This window comes from Saccopteryx leptura, chromosome 6 (genome assembly GCF_036850995.1).
Source record: "Saccopteryx leptura isolate mSacLep1 chromosome 6, mSacLep1_pri_phased_curated, whole genome shotgun sequence".
NCBI lineage: Eukaryota > Metazoa > Chordata > Mammalia > Chiroptera > Emballonuridae > Saccopteryx > Saccopteryx leptura.
In genome coordinates, this window is record NC_089508.1 from 94,755,064 (window position 1) to 94,774,679 (window position 19,616).

The 19,616-nt window shown below is 41.3% G+C and overlaps 1 protein-coding gene across 5 annotated transcripts in view; it reads right to left on the minus strand.

Annotated features, from left to right (window-relative positions):
• STXBP6 (syntaxin binding protein 6) overlaps nt 1-19,616 on the minus strand; it is a 308,369-nt gene that overhangs the window by 243,021 nt on the left and 45,732 nt on the right. Inside the window, exon 1 of one of the 5 annotated variants that reach the window (XM_066342586.1) lies at nt 16,271-16,332. The exons of 2 other annotated variants lie outside the window; for them this stretch is intronic. Coding sequence is in view for 1 of the 3 variants with exons in the window: in XM_066342583.1 (XP_066198680.1) it covers nt 4,377-4,452 (76 nt within the window). In the remaining 2 variants the exon portion in view is untranslated. Of the gene's footprint in view, nt 1-2,614; nt 2,633-4,376; nt 4,457-16,270; nt 16,333-19,616 lie in introns of those variants that run through there. 2 more of the 5 variants (XM_066342583.1, XM_066342584.1) reach the window with 2 other exon arrangements.

Consider the following 19,616-nt stretch of genomic DNA (forward strand, 5'->3'; position numbering starts at 1 on the left):
AGCAGTCAGATGAAAGTGTAATCTGTTATTGAGGGGCATGAATAGTAAAATGACAGCAAGTTCAGACTTTTAAATAAATGGAGAACTTTTATTGCCTATGTTAGATGCTCAGCTCACTGAGCTTTTATCATCCCTAAAGGCAAGAAAAATCCAGTCAAAGGACGTATTAATATCAAATGACTTCTGTACTTTATGTAAGGGGAAAATCAACCAATTCAAGGTTACAATTCCCACAAAATCAAACCACACTAAATATGTTATTGGGGGGCGGGGGAGAATGCCTAGAAGAAAAAGTTTGGTTGGTGATGGACAAGTTTATCTCTTGGAACTGCCTTTTCTCCATGACTGCACAGCCTCAAGGGCCCTACTGCTCACACAGAACTTCTGATTACAGAGCTGGCAGAGGACTCACTTAGCCACATATCCACTTCAGCCACTCCCAGCTCTGAAGTGACAATGTGGCACCTGAGGCACCTGGTGGACTCCTCCCAGCGTCGTTATTCTTCCTCCTGCTGTTCCTCCCTAGGCTGGGTCAGGTGCCCGTCTTTTATCACCAGACCTAGCACATCATGGAGGACTGTTTCTGCTTATAGGGCTGTGTCTCCAACCAGATTCTGAACTACTAGAGAAATCCTAGCACCTAGCACAGAACCAGCACATCACAGAGCTGAAAAAGGCATGCTTTAAATGTACAAATCCATGTTCCCTCTTGTTCTACCTTCCTTGTCCTAGCAGTGCTCCTTATCAGGGTACCACTTGTCCCCAGTCATGTTGAAAAAGACTGCTATAACCATCTGCTGCTAATTTTTCTTTCCCTTGGCTCTAATGCCTTCATGCCAAAAACAAAACCATCACCAACCCCAAGAAGGCAGAGACTATACTCCACAACTTTCCTAAATATATTAAACATTTTTTTAAGGAAAAGTCAAAGACAATCTTTCCAGCTTAAATAAAGCAGCTTCAAGGCCATAACCCAGGGATCAACAAATATATATAAAGAGACACGTAGTAACTATTTTAGGTTTTGTAGGTTGCAGAGTCTTGGTCACAACTACTCAACTGCTGTTATAGCATGAAAGCAACCACAGACAAATAGACAGGCCTGGGTTCCAATAAAACTTTACAAAAGCAAATGGCCAATCCACAACCTGGAATTTGCCAACAACTAATTAATCTAATGCAAATAACACACATCGACTATATAATTATGTGCAAAACATCAGGGCCAGGTACTGAGGTATATGCAGCAGTGTCCCAGACCTACATTTGACCAGAGGAAAATCACTCATAAGCAGCTCTGGAAAACAGACTTGATGAGTGTAATAAAAGAAGCACAAACAAGATTGCACAGCAAACTTTTGAGCACCTGAACTGTTGGCCATCTCCTCCTCTTCCAATGCTCTTCCCTGCCTTCTGGAACATCATGCACTCTGGTTTTATTCCAACCGTTCTGACCACTCTTTCACAGCCTTCTTCATAAACTTTTCTCCACTACTGTGTTCTTTGCTAAACCATTGTTATTCCTGAGGGTTCTGCCTTATAATCACTTCCTTCTGCACTCTATAGTCTCCCTTGGTAATCTCATTCATCCTAAGGCTGACCCATAGACTGAAAATACATCAAATGGACATCTTGGAACCAGATATCCACAGTGAATTTCCAGTTAGATGAGCCACAAGCACCTCAAATCCAAAATTCAAAACTAAATACATCATCTTCCTCTAAAGTTTCTAGTCCTATCTCAGTAAGCAGCACCACCATCTACCATCAGAAACACAATCTTCCTCCTTAACCCCTCCTCCTTTATTCCCTCTGCTCTACATAAGCATATCTCTCACACTAGATCAGTCAACAAATTTGGTTCCCTTCCACATTCTAAATATCTCCACATCTACCCACTTCTTCTTTCTGTCCTTGCCCTAAACCAGGCTGCCACTGTCACCTGTCTAGTTAATAACCTCTGAATTGATCAGCTGGTAATCAGGTTTGCTTCCCTCCAATCCTGATCCCATAGTATAGCTAGAGTTACTTTTCTATAATGCCTGGGGCAGTTTATTTACCAGCTGTCTCTCAGGCCAAGCCCATCCTTTCAGTCTGTTCTATGATGCTAGAGCTAGAAGTCTGAAAATTGCATTTCCCAGACTCCTTTGCAACTGGCTTCTTGTTAAATTCTGACAACTGGAGCCACTGGCAGGAGGCTGGAAGGTAGAGGAGAGAAGAAGCTCTCTTCCTGTTTTCTAGCTCCTGTCAGACTCCACAATGGCAGGTAACCCAGTTTCCTATGCATGAGACTTAAGGTAATCCCTCCCCTCATAGGTCCAAGCACCTCCTTAGCAGTTAGCACAGCTCTATGGTGGACCCAACTCTGAGTTTCTCGGTTTAGTGACCACGATTCCATTTTGTTCCCTACAGTCCTAGGGATGGCAGCTGCTTCCTAAAGTTACTAATCTCTATGTTATCTATCTCTGCTTCCACCTTTTACTCAGCCCTTCAATACCCTGTGTGTCCCTAGTTCCCTCTCTTAAATCAGAGACCCTGACCTATGTAGTAGTACTTGGTACCAGAAGGGGTTCTTAGGAAATAAACCCTAAAAATGAGATTCTAGGTGACTTACCTCTTTCTTTGACCTTGAACAGTGATGACCTCATGCCTCCCTCCAATGCATTTCCTACACAGCAACTATTTATGATTTTTACAAAACATCTCATCATCAGGTCAGTGGCCACGACTGCCATCAGTAGAGTGGTTTACTAAGGCTCTCCGGATTCCAGAACCACTATCTCTCTCTAGCCGCTCCTTGACACTACTTTCTCCTCCCTCACACTCCAAGCTCCAACCACTCGGAACTCCTTTCCATTTCAGAGCCACTATGCCTCTTTCACTCCCTCCACAAAGCTGTTTGTGCAACCTTGTATACTGTGCCTCTAATCCTCTCTGCTCACCCAGTTAACTCCTACTTGCTTAGACAGCATTTTCTTCTAGAAGTCTTCCCAACGTACATGCAGCCTAACTTCACCCATTACAGCAGTCACAATACTGCCTGGTAACCTGTGTACTTACTCCAAATGCCTCACTATTCTGGGAAGACAGGTACTATTTTTATCTTGCTCATAGTTTTAATCCCATTTAAGTTTTCAATAATAGTTTGTTGACTGAATGAATGAATCCATCAATGAATCCATGAATGAGAAGTATCGATTAATTCCTACCAGGGGAGATAACAAGATTCTTTTTTTAAAAAGATAGAATTTTATACTAGGCTGCTAGACGCAATATTAACACTGTAGAAATGTTATGAAAAAGTTTACCTTTAGTGTCCATGGACTCCTTAACAATATAAGTAAAATAATAATAATAATAATAATAATAATAATTTGGCCCTGGTCGGTTGGCTCAGTGGTAGAGCGTCGGCCTGGCGTGCGGGGGACCGGGGTTCGATTCCCGGCCAGGGCACATAGGAGAAGCGCCCATTTGCTTCTCCACCCCCACTCCTCCTTCCTCTCTGTCTCTCTCTTCCCCTCCCGCAGCCAAGGCTCCACTGGAGCAAAGATGGCCCGGGCGCTGGGGATGGCTCCTTGGCCTCTGCCCCAGGCGCTGGAGTGGCTCTGGTTGCAGCAGAGCGATGCCCCGGAGGGGCAGAGCGTCACCCCCTGGAGGGCAGAGCTTCGCCCCTGGTGGGCGTGCCGGGTGGATCCCGGTCGGGCACATGCGGGAGTCTGACTGTCTCTCCCCGTTTCCAGCTTCAGAAAAGTACAAAAAAAAAAATTTCTTTTAGGGGTATCAAGCAGCTGTTAGAAAATAAACTTCTTAGAAATAAAACTTATCTTTTGGAGTTATCCATAGGCAACCACATAGATAGCACTGCTTTAGAAATACAGTAACTAAACTCCCTTGGATGTCTATTACCTGTCCCGTTAGAAGGCCTAGCTGGTTTTCAACATCTCTGCTCTGAAGTAAAATGTGTACTGACATCCCAATAAACTTACTTTATTGCTTTCCTTTCAAAAAACACACACCAGATTTTAGAATCTGCTTTAAACCAAGTATGTTATAAATCTGAATGTTACTTTCAGAATTCAGTAAATGGAAAGAAAGTGCTTCAGTAAAAACTTCTATCTATCTATCTATTTCAATTAGAGATATGCTTCCATATTTGAACTCATTCCCCCCCCACACACACATACCCCAAATACATAGTTGAAATAAGAGAAATGGCTAAGTTGTAATACAGTTTTATAATTTATTGGTAAAAGTAACACACCTACATAAATTTTACTTTTTTGCTTTGTTTTATTGATTGATTTTAGAGAGACAGAGAGAAAAGGGAGGGGATAGGGGGACGGAGGAGGGGGAAAAAGAGAGAGAGAAGCATTTACTTGTTGTTCCATCTAGTTGTGTGTTCATGGGTCGCTTCCCATGTGTGCCTTGACTGGCAATCAAACCTGCAACCATTGTGTTTCAGGACACTAACCAACTGAGCCAAACAGCCTGGGCTGAATTTTACTTCTTAAAATTTATCTTCCAATCATTAAATTTTGTTATAATGAAATAGGCCAGACATTGGCCAAAAGCTCCTAGGTTAATTTTTTAATGCTTCTTGGACATTTAGTGGATTTATTTCTGCTGAGTAAACATTTATAGCAGTTTGCAGTTCAAAGGTTTTAGTCCTTAGAAATTTGGTTAATCATTTACTTTTTTCCTTGATCTCTTGGTAGCAACAACATACTTAGCAAAAATCAATGATGGCACAGCTTCCTCCTTATTATTTCCAAGTAATTATATAAAGACTTCTTGGCAAGATATTAAAATAGCACAGCAGGACAAAAGGAAAAATCATTCCCTAAAGTTGTTTAGCTTTTCAAAATAGTAAATAACAGTGGAAAGTAGAAATAATTTTCTATTTCTTGACTTTGACAATTAACCAAATGCCTGGCCCTGCCCTTTTCCCCCCTGACTTACTTCCCTTACCCCCAAATTCCTCAGTCAACTTGCAACTCTCAACCTAAATAAGTTTGGGATGCCTGAAACCTTCAGCTTTCTTTCCTTGTCACATCTGGAGAAACGCACTGAAAACAATAACCTCCACATCACTTCTCTTGTGAGTTTCAGTTAGAGCTTAACTAGGTCATTCTTGGCATCACAAAAGACTTCTTTGCTTCCCTCTTTTCAAAAAAGGGAAGGAAGGAAAGGGGGAAGGAAGGGGAGCAGAAAGGGATCCAGAGCATACAAAGACCCGGGAATTAATGAGAATACACCCTTCCTGAGAATTGACAGCTGTAAAGTAAAAAGATTTAAGCAATGTTAAGTGGAAGGGGACTAGAGCCAGCTAAGCTTGCCTATGCGTGAGTCACAGTTCTGACAACTGTTTCTCTTTGACATCATCACATTATTTGCCCCTTTGTCCCTGACTTTGTCTCCTCATCTTTAAAATAATGATGTTAATACATACCTTATGAGACTGTCATTAAGGATGAAATAACTTATGCAAAAACATTTAGAACAGTACTGTTGGGTGAATGAGCTGTAAAATCTGTATTTTCTGGGTTTTTCTCACTCTTATTGTTAAAGATGGCCGCTGCTCTCACGTGGTAATGTTCTCACGTGATACAGCTAATTGCCTTTCATGCTTGGGAAGGGGCTTGGTTATGCTAATGTGTGCTGGAGGAAGGGATTGTCCCAGGGAAAAGTTTTACAAAGAGGAGCTAGGAGGCCATTTTGAGGAGACCACGTTGTTCCAGAGGGGAAAGGCCACATGGAGGAGAGGAGGCAGCCAAAATGGAAGCATGTAGAGGGGACTGAGTGAGGCTCTTAGGCCTTTGATTCTAGGAAAACCAGAAAGATTCTCCTGCTTGTGGAACCGGAGGAATAGGTGAGTGGGTTTTGGTGCCCTGTGTGTTTGTTTTTCACTTGGCCTGTATGAGTCTAGAATAAAGGAAAATGGCTCCAGTTTTTGGTTCCACTGTTTCTTTATGATCTGTCTGAATTAAATGTGAACCTAAACCTGCATGAGCCAGGTGGCTGTGATGGTGGCCACGGCTACTGGCCATACAAGTATCCACAGTGGGCACTCGATGGCATTACCCATTACAACAATTCTTTTATACTCTAAAGAAGCCAATCTATTCATACAAATTAAAGAAAGGTGAGAAAAATCAGTAAGAAACAAGAGATATAAGAAGAGAAAAATGGCAAAAAGATGGGCATAAAGTAGGGAAGCACTTTGGGTATAATGGGAAACAGCACTGAACATAGTTGAGCAGCAGAGGGTAGGGCAGGGAAGAGATCAGTCCAAAAATGGAAACAAAGCTAAAGATGAAGGAAGCACTGACATCAAAATAGCTCAGCGGCTGAGCCAATCTTCAGACCTGCACGGGCTGCCCTGTTCGTTAGGCCAGCGTTTTCTGCACAGTAGTGCTCCTCAAACCCCTGGGGGCTCCACAGCCCCCCACAAGGAACATCTTTGAGGATGGGGAGGGGGATCTTCATCATCCCAACATCACTGCCACCCAGCCATCAACTACAACGGCTCAGGGAGAGCAACTCCACTTTTACCTGCTTTATTTACTCCTAATTTAAAGTATAATTTCCTTTGACTAAAAGGTTCTATTTCTAAAGAAAAAGGGGGGAAAATAAAAGCATAGGCCACTAATCAAATCCAACACTCTCATTTAACAGACTGAGAAACTGAAGCCCAGAGAAGGGAAGTGATTTTATCTAAACTCTCACAACATCTACAGGGCAGAAGCAGGAAGGAGTAATTCCCAGCCTCACAGGCCAGAGTCCTTCCCACTCCTCTCCATGTGTGCAGGCCTCACCCCTCACCCACAGCGACACACCTATATTGGCACTCATGTACTGAGCCAACTCAACCTCCTTGTACTATCCAAACTCAAACTTGGCACCATCTTCCACTCCTTCACTATCCTGTGTTCTCTCTGCCATCTATTGAACTATTAAAAACCAAATCAAATATCAAATCTTTCAAAATTCAGCTCAAATCCTGTCTATGGTTGCTATTTTACTTTCTTTCATACTCAATTCCTCCTTCCCCACCCAATCAAACTAGCCCTCACCCCACTAAATATTTTACAACCTATAAGATATTACTAGATGTATCTGATTTCCTGTGTTCACTAACTAGGCCAGTGGTTCTCAAAGTGTGCGCCAGGGCACACTGGTGTGCCCTAGAAGATTTCCAGGTGTACCCTGTGGTATTCCAGAGAAATATATGCCGGTTGGATATCAGAATACCAACAGAATTTTTGGAGTTTAGATTTTTTTAGGGACAGAGGTGTGGAGCTGTAAGCTGACAGTCTGCCCAACCCCCCACCTCATTTGCCTGATTAGATTGCAAAAGGCTGTTAAGCTGTGGTGCTGGATTGTTTACCCTACCCCCAAGTTCCCCGAAAGACTGGAGGCGAGTTTCTTCTATCCTTTGTTTGGTGTAAAGTTAAGATGATATGTATGGTTGGGGTTTCCTGCACTTAGTAAAATTCTTGGGTTGCCTTGGAAACATGACCAAAGATCTCATTAATTTGCTAATGGCCCACTTTGCCCTATAAATAAAGCAAGATGCAGTTTTTGGATGCGCTTTGTTCTTTTTTTTGTGTGGCAGAGACAGAGAGAGTCAGAGGAGGGACAGATAGGGACAGACACACAGGAAGGGAGAGAGCTGAAAAGCATCAACTCTTCGTTGTGACTCCTTAGTCTCTTTAGTTGGTCATTGACTGCTTTCTCATATGTGTCTTGATGGGGGGAGGGCTACAACAAGAGAAAGTGACCCCTTGCTCAAGCCAGTGACCACAGAGTCACGTCTATGATACCACACTCAATCCAGCAGCACCATGCTCAAGATGGATAAACCCGGGCTCAAGCCGACGGCCTCAGGGTTTCGATCGTGTGTCTTCCTCATCCCAGTCTGATGCTCTACCCATTGTGCCACCACCTGGTGAGGCTAACTCCTTCACTATTAATCATCACAGACTATTTTGAGAGAAGATAATCATGTCAATATTTCCAACATAAATGCTTAAAATTATTTTGTTAATCTGTGACAGGGAATTCTATACAGTTGCGTTATGTTTTTCTGAGTCCTGTTAAAGAAATAATAGTTTCCCTGTCTTCACAAAGCCAGTTAAACTTAAGCAACAAGTAAGACAGCACTGAAATGTGCACATCACAGGTTCGTAAATGTAAAGGTCAAACTAACAAAGACAGAAGATGATCTCCTGCTTCAGTGACTTTGAGTAAAAGGTTCATAAACTGACAAAAGGAGTGAGTAGAGCAAGATTTCTGGCCGGCCTTCTTTCAAGTCACTTCTCAGCTGGAGGGGAGAGGAAAGACCAGTTGTTCAGTCTAAAATGAAGGAAGGCATTGACAGCAATCCCACTGTTACTCAAAGGAATAGATCTAAGCCCTAAATTACAAAGGACAGTGGTGTGCTCTTCCTGTAAAATACCTTTTTCCCAGCCTTTAGTATCCTAAAGCCTAAGTCATCCTTCTGTTCTGTTACCGTTATTAAAATGTGCTCTTAGGAGGGAACACAACAAACCCCTGAGGGAAGGATTTTAGCTGCAATTTTATTAGGGGAAACATGCCTAAGTATGGATGTCCATGAGTCTCTTTTCAGAGAATTCTCCAGAATTTTCAGTGAGGGAACTAAGACCTAAGATACACACCTAACTACCAAGCAGAAAAAAAGTTCATCTGTTTTCTTTTATTAAATTGAGTGACATAGCCTGACCTGTGGTGGTGTCAACCTGGAACGCTGAGGTCACCGGTTTGAAACCCTGGGCCTGCCTGGTCAACTACTATGAGTTGATGCTTCCTGTTTCTCCCTCTTCTCCTTCTCTCTCTCTCTCTCTCCCTCTCCTCTCTCTAAAAATTAATTTTAAAAAATTGATTGACATAGTACTACATATAACATCTTAGTTTTGCCAAAAAAAATTATAAGAATGTGGTTCAGTATGATCCACTGACCATTAACCTTACAAATACTGTTTGAAGCAGGTCAAGATACAACCTACTACACTCAAACAGCAATCATTTAGCATGTCAACAATTTCCCTTAGACTCATGCTGGGTGTTTCCTGTTACTGTCTAAGACAAGGCTAAAATCACAAAGCTAAACAAGATGAAACACCATAAGAATTGACAGCTACACAGTGGCAGCAGGAAGTAATGTCTGCCATAGAAAGAGTTATTCACCAAGCATAAAACCAGCTCTTCCAGTGTAAAAAATTTAAGTGATCAGTTGATTCATCATACATTTATTGAGACATACATAACAAATATATATAAAGTGCTATACTATCCTCTGGGGTAAAGGACTAGGGGGAAAGAATACAGAGATAGCGGAAGTCTGGTGTCTACCTCCAAGGAGTAGACCATCTCAGAAGGAAGATAGACAAGTCAACAGTAACAAGGACAAATAATAATAATAGAGCAAACTGAAGACTGAAATTGATAACAGGCTAAAGAAGAAAAAAGCAGCTGATCTTCAAATTCTAACTTGGCAGAGAGTGATAAGGCCAAATGAAGGGAGCCATTGAATCTGCTGAAACTAACAACTAAAACACAGCTGAATAGGATTTTCTCAGGTTCACACACTAATCCCCTCATACCACTATCCAACATTCACAATACACAGTAAAGTAATAACTCCTAATTCTTCCACAGTGGGCCCAGCTCAACTGAATTCAAAGGAAAAAAGGCACCCAGTCATCTTGCACTGGACAATGTGGAACATCTGTTAAATGACCCATATTAGAATTACAGACATGAGGACTGTGATGGGATTCAGCTGGTTCGCACTGGTTCAGCAGAACCAATACCTAATTTTTTGTTGACTTCCGTGAACCAGTTGTTAAAATGGCACTTGTAATCATGGTTCTCTCTAAGGTGGGTGCCTGGGCAGCTGCCCAATGTAGAAATCAAAAGTTTACATTCCATACTCGTTTTGAACATTCATCTGCATAACAGCATATTCTAAGCGCCTATAGTAATGTTCATTCAGTTCATAAGTGAAAATAATTGCAAGTGAGGACTCCAATCAAGAAGCAATATGGAAATATCTTAAATAACAGTTTTATTGGTTTTTGGTCAGGTATTATTTAATATTTTTCATTAATAGTTTAAAACTCTTTCTTATAACACAACCTAGTTTAGTGTACCTCTTTCTTTTTTTTTTTTGCATTTTTCTGAAGCTGGAAACAGGGAGAGACAGTCAGACAGACTCCCACATGCGCCCGACCGGGATCCACCCGGCACGCCCACCATGGGGCGACGCTCTGCCCACTAGGGGGCGATGCTCTGCCCATCCTGGGCGTCGCCATGTTGCGACCAGAGCCATTCTAGCACCTGAGGCAGAGGCCACAGAGCCATCCCCAGCTCCCGGGCCATCTTTGCTCCAATGGAGCCTTGGCTGCGGGAGGGGAAGAGAGAGACAGAGAGGAAGGCGCGGCAGAGGGGTGGAGAAGCAAATGGGTGCTTCTCCTGTGTGCCCTGGCCGGAATCGAACCCGGGTCCTCCGCACGCTAGGCCGATGCTCTACCGCTGAGCCAACCGGCCAGGGCTATTGTACCTCTTTCTATTATTCTTATTTTAGTATTAAGTGCATGAAATGATAAACTACCTTTCAGTATATCGTTTTTTAATACTTAAAATGCTCATTAAGGCAGAGAATCAGTTGGAAATGAATTACTCAAATCCCACCACTGCATGAGGAAAGGGGAAGGCAATACTTAGTAGGGTTGTAGACACTGTTGACTATAAATTTCAGGGGTGAATCTTACTGGAGTAAAAATCACAGAGAAACAGCACCTGAAATCTACACACATCTCAGATCTTAATAAAAAATCACATATTGTTTAAGAAATTTAACTTTTGTTTTTTGTTACCTTCAGCTGAGAGCTCCGCTGGAGATAGTCTGGTCAACTAGAATTGTAGCCCTTTAAAGTTACAGGTCATGTTTCTTTCACTTCTAGGTATCCCCAGTAGCACCTAGCATAAGGTAGGCACTAAAACATATGAAGAGAAGAAGAAAACTCAGGGGTTAGTTAGCACTCCATGAACTCTATCCTCAGCTGCTGGGGACTCAGCAAGGAGCACAGACATTTGTAAATCATGAATAGTGAGTGTAGTAATAAACCCACACTCTTAGCCTAAAAGCACAACAACAACCCTCTTCCAAGAGCACTGATGCTACCATACAGGTGGCAACAACTGGATCCAGCCTCCCAATGAAGTAAGACTAAGGTACTGAAACTGTAGTGTTTGCTTCTCATTCACCACACACAGTATCAGTATTAGTTAGGGAAGACTAGTCTCTGCTGAAATAGACCCAAAAGAATATAATGGTGCAAACACCTTAGAACACTGTGTCTTGCTCCTATGATGGGGGATAGGTGAATGACGTGCACCTCTTCTTTACATTGAAATAGGGATTAAAGCTGACAGGCTCTGCTGTCTTTACCATGATCATTCTAATGCCAAGAACTCAGTCACATGGCCACACCTCAGTGCAAGAGAGGCTGATAAATGTATTTCCGAGATCATCACACAAAATGGCTGACCCTTTATTTCTGAAGGAAAGGGAATAACCTGATATTAGCATCCAGAGAAAGCAGTTGATGAAGAAGCTTTGCTTAGCTTCCTCCAAGAGAGTCATCTTCAATAGGGGAGATACATTCTCTCATGACTACACTTCCCTTGGGCCTTTATCAGGATTCACCCAAATAATACGTTCATGAGGGGTTCATCTCTGAGGTGGCAAATGCATGTGGTACAGCATATGGTTTCCCTCCCAAAGGAACAAAATGCTCAGTGTTTCCATGAGACATTCCATTGATTCCATTCCCTGGGTAGGAACCATCGTGTCTTCGACTCAGCACTTTCATCCCAGCACTAGGAGCTGACCTCCTCCTCAGAGCAATCTTTCACAAAGAGAGGATATTTCACCTCAGAGACATTTTACACATTAAACAAGGGGTAGAAACAATCCTGTGCTGGAACGTGGACACTGGGCAACTGGCTGACACACTCCTGGGTTATTTACCCTAACCCGCCTCCCAAAGCATGTAACTGAATATCATGCCTCAGCAAAACGACAAATCAGCCTATGTCACGGACCTTTCTTGGTCTATCTCAGATGCTGTATCACTGACATGCAAATGATCTACTACAAACAAATATATGCTCTTTTGGCAAAGTATATCTTGACTTATCTTCCTGTCTTCCACAATGCCTTGAATAATGTTTGCTGAGTGAATATAGTCATTTTTAAAAAATCTGTCATTAGTAAGGTCCTCTGCCTGTGACCACATAAGAGCTGTCAGTCTTCAGGACAAACACACAACTCTATGACTCATTCCACATACAACCCTGCGAATGGGTGTGGGGTAAGTATAAATACTTTATGACTGTGGCAATGACAATACTAATAATGACTATGACAGGACAGTCACAATATGTAAGAGACTATGCTGTTTCATGCCCGTGGGTCCAATCAGTCACCACAAGTCATGCAAGATGCTAGGTCCTACTATGGTTCCCTCACACGTTGGCACTATTCCCATCCCCATCCCTGTTTTAATATTCTTGATAGCACATATCACCATCTGATATATTTAACTTATTTGTGTGACTGCCTTCCCCACTCTAGAAGCTCTGTGAGGGCCAGGAATGATATCCATGTTGTCCAGCACCAAAACAGTGCCTGGCCTGTCAGAAGTGCTCAGTAGACACCTGTAGAAGGAAAGGATGAAAAAGAGAAGACATTTGAACTCTTTTCTCTGTATCTGAAGATCTGAGCCACAAAGAAATTACTCCTGCAATGCTCCAGCATACTGACATTCTTCTGACATACTCAGAGCATCTCAAAAAGAGATCTCACAGACAAATCACTTTTTGTCATAAAGCAGGGTTTCTAGAAAACTCAAGGAATTGTCATGCCATCGTAAGATCCCCAAACAAACCAAGAATGGACAGAATGTTCAGGATTGGCACTTTTCACAGAACAAGAATCACAGGTGCTGGCCTGGCTCACTGTGCACTCCACTCCACAGTCCGGCCCCTGGAGTGGCAGCGGCACCTGCACCTGCACCTGCACTCGAGGCATGAAGCCAGAGAGGACGGGGAAGCCCTTCAAACAGCTTCAGAAACAAATCTACCTGCATTCCACGTGTAAAATGATCAGAATCAGTTCTAGTCATGGGAAGTAGCCAACATTCATTTCAAGAAAAAAGAATGGTTAATATTCTCAGCTTTCCAAAAGCAGCTATATATCTGATAAATTACTTTAGGTTGTTAAAAAAATTACTGAATATTATGAAAAACAGGACAGAGGTCCTTCAAAAAATTGAAAATATGACTACCATATGATCTAACAATTCCACCTCTGTGTATTTATCTGAAGAAAAAGAAAACACTGACTTGAAATATATCTGCACTCCCATGTTCATTGCAGAGTTATTTATAATAGTCAAGATATGGAAGCAATCTAAATGCCCATCATTGGATGTATGAAGAAAATGTGGTATAAATATATACACATATAATATAATATTATTCAACCATAAAAAGAAAATCTTGCCATTTGCAACAAAATGGAATCTTAAGATTGTTATGCTGGGTGAAATACTGCTAAGTCAGAAAAAAGATAAATACTGTATGATTTCACTTATATGTGGAATATAATAAAAATCCTAAAACACACAAAACACCACCAAGCTCATAGATACAAAGAACAGACTATTGGTTGCTAGAAGTAAGAGAAGGGAAAAAAGAAGGTGAAACAAGTAAAGCAGGTCAAAGGTACAAACTTCCAGTTATAAAATAAATAAGTCACAGTGATATAATCTACAGTATTGTGACTATAGTTAATAATACTGTATTGCATATTCAAAAGTTGGTAAGAGAGATCTCATCACAAGAAAAAAATCATTAACTATGGTGATCACACAGGAATGTTATTATTAACTAAAATCCAGGCTTCATTTAGAGTTCCAGTTTTTCCACTAATGTACTTTTTTTTTGCTCCAAGATCCAATCCAGGATATCACACTGCATTTAGGACCACATTTATTTTAAATTCTCTTGGTCCCTTCATTCATCCTTCCCTGGGACAGAGAATGGCTGATAGAGCTGCTCTCTTCTTTACTGAGCTGGGGAAACTAAGGCTTGAAAACATCAAGTGAACAAGGTCCCTTAGCAGGGCGGGGATAGCAAACAAGCAAACCCTGCCTCACTTTATACCCTTCCTCTTTGTATTCCCTTCCTCTTGGCTTTCAGGGGCCCCTTTGGAATGTGCCACCTAACCTACCTCGTCCCTGTGCAGATAACAAGATGTCCCTACCAGAGTAGCCAGCTTTGGGAGAAATCCACACCCTGCCCTAACACCTCTTGCCCTAGATTTGAGGGCCGGGACAGTGTCTTAGTGACTTCAGCCTGCAAGAGTGTGGAGAGACACTGCTATTCGCCTATGTAAATCATTTGTAACAGATAAAATATGCCACAGATTATTTTCAGTTTCTCTGACAGGAGCAGTCTGTTTCCCCAGCCCTTGAATCTAAGCCAGCCTTATGATCTGCTCTGACCAAAAGAATGTAGCAGAAGTGATGTTGTACCAATTCTGGGCCTAGAACTCAAGAAACCTCACAGCTTCTACTCTCATTCTCTTGGAATCTTGAGGCCATCATGTGATTAAACTTGGGCTCGCCTGCTGGAGAAGCTGCATGGAAGACAACTAGTCACCCAGCCCAGAGCTTGCTAACTGCCGGTCAAGTGAGTTAGACCATCCTTGACTCATCTGAGGTGACAGCTGATTGCATGTAGTCCCAGGAGTAACTCCAGGCTATGTCAGAGGTGTTCAGGTGAACCCATTCCAAACTATCAATCCACAGAATTGTGGGCAAATAATTGTTTTTAGCTGCTAAATTTGAAGATGCTATGCTACAGAGCAAAGACTGATATCAATTCCTCATTTCTCTCTCTGTAGTGGGATTCCAATTGCACTTCAGGAGAGAGTTTGCCATTCCTGTGACATATTTCCCTCTTATTCTTATTTAAGGATTACCTGCTTTTCCATTTTCATACTTGCCCCTCAAAGTAAAAGTAAGAGAGAGATAAAAAATAGAAATTATACAAAACTATACAATGAATAATTAAAACATACTTCTTTCCCAGACCTAAGCCCCCAAATGTCAGGTTGAACAGTATCATATAGTATAATCAGATGCAGAAAAAAGCACTCCTCCTCTGGTATAGAACAAACTCAAGTCCAACCCCATCACCTGAGGAACAAGGCCATAGCCACAACATCACATACTCTTCCCAGAACTCACTCCAACTTGACTTTGACCCTCAGCTAAGCAGTTCAGGTTTGTTAGTCCCATTGGCTTCTGTCAGTAGGCTCCAAAACACTCACATGTAGCCTCCTGATGCAACATGACATTATGAAAACAAACAAACAAAAAACACTTGCATTTAGAACCAAATCAAAATAGTATGATTTTGAACATGAAATGGCCCTAAATTTTCAGCAAAGTGATGGCCTCTGTATTAGCTACAAATCATGCAATGCCATTATTTATATTTATCTTTTCTAAAGAGTGGTATTCTCCATTGAGGAATGCTCTTCTACCAGGCTGTGCCTGCTCCATGTCAGCCTGACTGCAGCTGTGTTTAACTCAACTGCTCGCAACAGTGGTTCATTGAGAGTTGGAGGGTTGCGAAAGAGCTCTTCCCAGTGTCTGGGATATCCTGAAATGGCCTTATTTCCCCTTGGGCATCATTGTATAATCGATTCCACCCCCAAATGTATCCTGGAATTCTGCATTCACACCACAGACATTTTAGTCAAGGCAACCATCACAAAGAGCTATGAGGTTATTATGGCTTACCTTGTGATGGGTTCCCACACTTAGACTTGGAAGAGAGAGCTATAGACTACTCCAGAGTTCCCTTTAATTAGACATAGAGTAAAAGCAAAATTAATCTCTTCTTTATTCAATAAAAGTTTTTCTGCCTTAAACCTGTTCAGGCAATTCAAATCAATCCCACTGTCCACTTCCTAAGCCTGCATATTCTTTGTTCTTGAGAGAAAAAAGGAAATTAGGTAAACAAAACTTGAATCTTAAATCTAAATTCAAATTGCCTGGGGCTATTCACACTTGAATAAATAAATAAGTGTCGCATAAACTAATAAATATTTCATACATACATCTATGTATGTATATGTATGTAAAACATGTTTTATAACGCATTCACCTACCTTTAACCCAGCCTTTCAGCTAAGACTGCACTTTATGGAAAACTCCACAGGCAGAGCACCTGTCCTCCCAGCACTTCAATGTCTTTATGACGGAGCAGAACTTTCTAAACAGGAAACCAAAGCGCAGAAAGGTGGGGCTATTTTCCTCAGTGACTCCAGAACCCCAAATGCCTGGCATTCCCCAGCCAACACTTCAAGGCTCACATAATCAAATCAGATGTTTTTCATGTGGAGATGGATCTGTTCAGTGAATTTAACATGAAACTTAATTTTTTTCTTTTTTGCAATTTGATCAAAGTGACAAGTAGAAAAAAAAATTTGACATGACCAATGGTGGTACCTATACCCATGAAAGAATACCTTCTATTTCATACCCTTTCGTCTATTCTAAAACTACCTTCAGCAGAGCCAGTGAGATGACTTGATAGAAAAGCCAAAGCTTCTGACTTTCCAGATATAGCCATCTAAATGCAGCAGATCACAGAAAGCAGATACTTAAAATAATTTCACTATGATGGATTTAAGGTTGAGAAAAACAAATCAGATTCCAGTGAAAAATGAATTTGCTCATAAATACAAAAACTTATTTAGTACTTAATATTCACATTACAAAAAAGAAATCTATATTTCACTAAGAGCTCTGAAACTCTTGAATATTCTTTGCCTCGCTCCCCACACGAACCACAGAGTAATTACGTGGCACCTGAATAGTGATGTGGACTCTGACCCAAGCTTCCTCTATGATGACACTTTTCTAGGTGGATCCTGAGGCTGTCAGGTGCTTCTTACGCTGGTAAATAGCCAAGGAACTTACGTAAGGCTGTGCCTCTCCCATACACACTCCAGCTTCAGAAAGCCACTGCTAGCTGTTCTAAAAGCACACTGCTTTCCCTCATGATGGAAACTCTTTCTTGTGGCTGGGAAACAATAGTTAATGTTGTGCATGACCCAAAAGAAGCTATAATTATTAGGAATTACGGACAAAGGATGAGTTACCAAGTTCAGCTCAATGGAACGAGACAAAATAAAGATTGCCACGGACCCAGAACTGCCAACTCCAGTGGTTTTAAGTACCTGTCTCACAGATGCTTCTGTGCTATTCAGTGATGGAAAAGTGAGAGACCCAGGTGTAAGGCACCATTATTCAGCTTTGAAAACTGTAGATGCTTTCTTGCAGGATTTGGTTCAACTAAACACAGATGGAAAAGAAAAAGAAAGTATTCCTAAGCTATGTGGCTGAGCAATTATTGAATTCCATGGGCTAGGCAGGTTATTCTTTGGATGACTGAAATTTTCAAAAGTTAAGGCTCTAACGAGTTACCACTACATCTTGAATTTCCCTATTTTGACCAGAAGAACAACATATTCAGTGTTTTGTTTTTCATGATAGCATGGAGCTACAAGAACCACTCATCCTGCCTCCACATCTGTTTTTCCCTTTCTAGGGCCATTCTATTTCAGAAAAAGAATTCCTATTTTTACTTGGTGGCCCATGCAATGTACATGTAGCAGTAGTGTTTACAGTTTGTAAGCTTTGATTAATCATAAATTTTTGGACATCAGTGATCCCATTTATGGGGGAAAACTGAATTAACATCTACCTTAAATTCTGGTTTTGCTACATATAAGCTGTGAGACATGGAGCAGATCTCTCACACATAAAGAAGTTAGAAAATAAGTGAGCTGATTTATAAGATCACCAGTGATTCCACTTATGGGACAAGAAACTTAAAAGATGAGCATAGAACAGCAGTTCTTAAGTTTTTTGGTTGTAGGACTCCTTAGAAATTACTGAAGACACTTAAGAATTTATCTTAGAAAATTCTAGAAAACATAAGAATATACACACACATATTTCAATAGCTAACATGGTATTTAAAAAATTCCACAATACACCTGTGAGAAAATGAGAGTAAAAGAGGTAAAAAATAATGTCTTAATACTACCATGAAAGTTGTTTTAGTGCCTGGCCAGATAGCTCAGTTGGTTAGAGCATTGTCTCAAAGCACAGAAGCTGCCATTTTGATCCCTGGTCCAGGAACATACAGGAACAGATCACTATTCCTGTCTCTCTCTCCCTTTCTCCCTTCTTCTTTCTCTAAAATCAATAAACATTTAAAAAATTGTTTTGGCTCCCCAGACCCCTCCACAGAGTCTCAGGAACCCCCAGACATCCTCAGATTGCACTTTGAAAACCACTATCCCAGAATAAACTAACATCAGAAAGCAGGACAACTGTCAAAGACTACTGGAATCCTATCAAAAGAATTCAGGAGTGAGCACAGAGGGGCTCTCGCTGGTCAAAGGTGGCACAATTTTAGTACCAAGAAGAATAAATGCAATGAATTGAAACACTAATATTTTAAAATTATTAATTCTTAATGAATCTCATACCTCTCTGTCCCTACCTCCCCCTGTCTGCCTATCTCAATGGTTACCTTTGAAGAATATTACAAATTAGCTAATAAACCCAACTAATTATTTTTAATACTGATAAAGAGAAAAAATCAGGTGTTTTTCCTACCTTTCCTACATAAACTGTACCTCAGGATAATTAAGTACCTGATTCGTAAGAGTTTCTCTTTATAGACATAGTCTAGGTAATAAATAAAGAAATGAATAAGAGTTTGAATCCACTAATGAATTGATGGATTTAGGCAGCAACAATCAACATTGTCAAAATATCACAAAGACACACACACACACACACACACACACACACACACACCCCCATGCAGAACAAATGTTAATTTCAGTGGCTCCTGACAGAAGTACACAACACTCAAAGTATTCTTGACAAAAAATGGAAACTAAATTTGTTTGATCCAGCCTCTAAATGTAACTACCAGTTCTAAAGAAATACAGGAGCCAGAGGAACATTTAACAGGTATGTAATCAGCAAAATCCAGCCTATGGGAAACTTTAGAGTACAAATGCTTCACTTTGGCAAAAAAATAAATTGTAATAAAAGACAGTGAAGGGTGACTCTACATATTAAAGGGGACTCTAGAGGCATGCCAACCAGGGGACCAGAAGATGGCGACAGAGTAGGCAGACATTACAACTCCCATCTCCCAGAACCAAAGAGGATTACAACTTAACTTGGGAATAATCATCTTGAAAAACCAACTCTGGACTAAACTAAGAGAAATCCATAACCAAGGATCACTGAGGAAACCACAGTGAGCTGGTAGGAAGGGCGGAGACGCGGAAAGAGCTGCCCCGCACCCAAGAGTGAGCGGTGGCCTGGAGGGACTCTCATGGCAGGGTGGGTTGCTTGGAGAGTTGTGGGCCCTTAGCTCCAGGAAAGGAGCCCCAGCCTAGAGTTCCAAAGACTAGAAGAGGC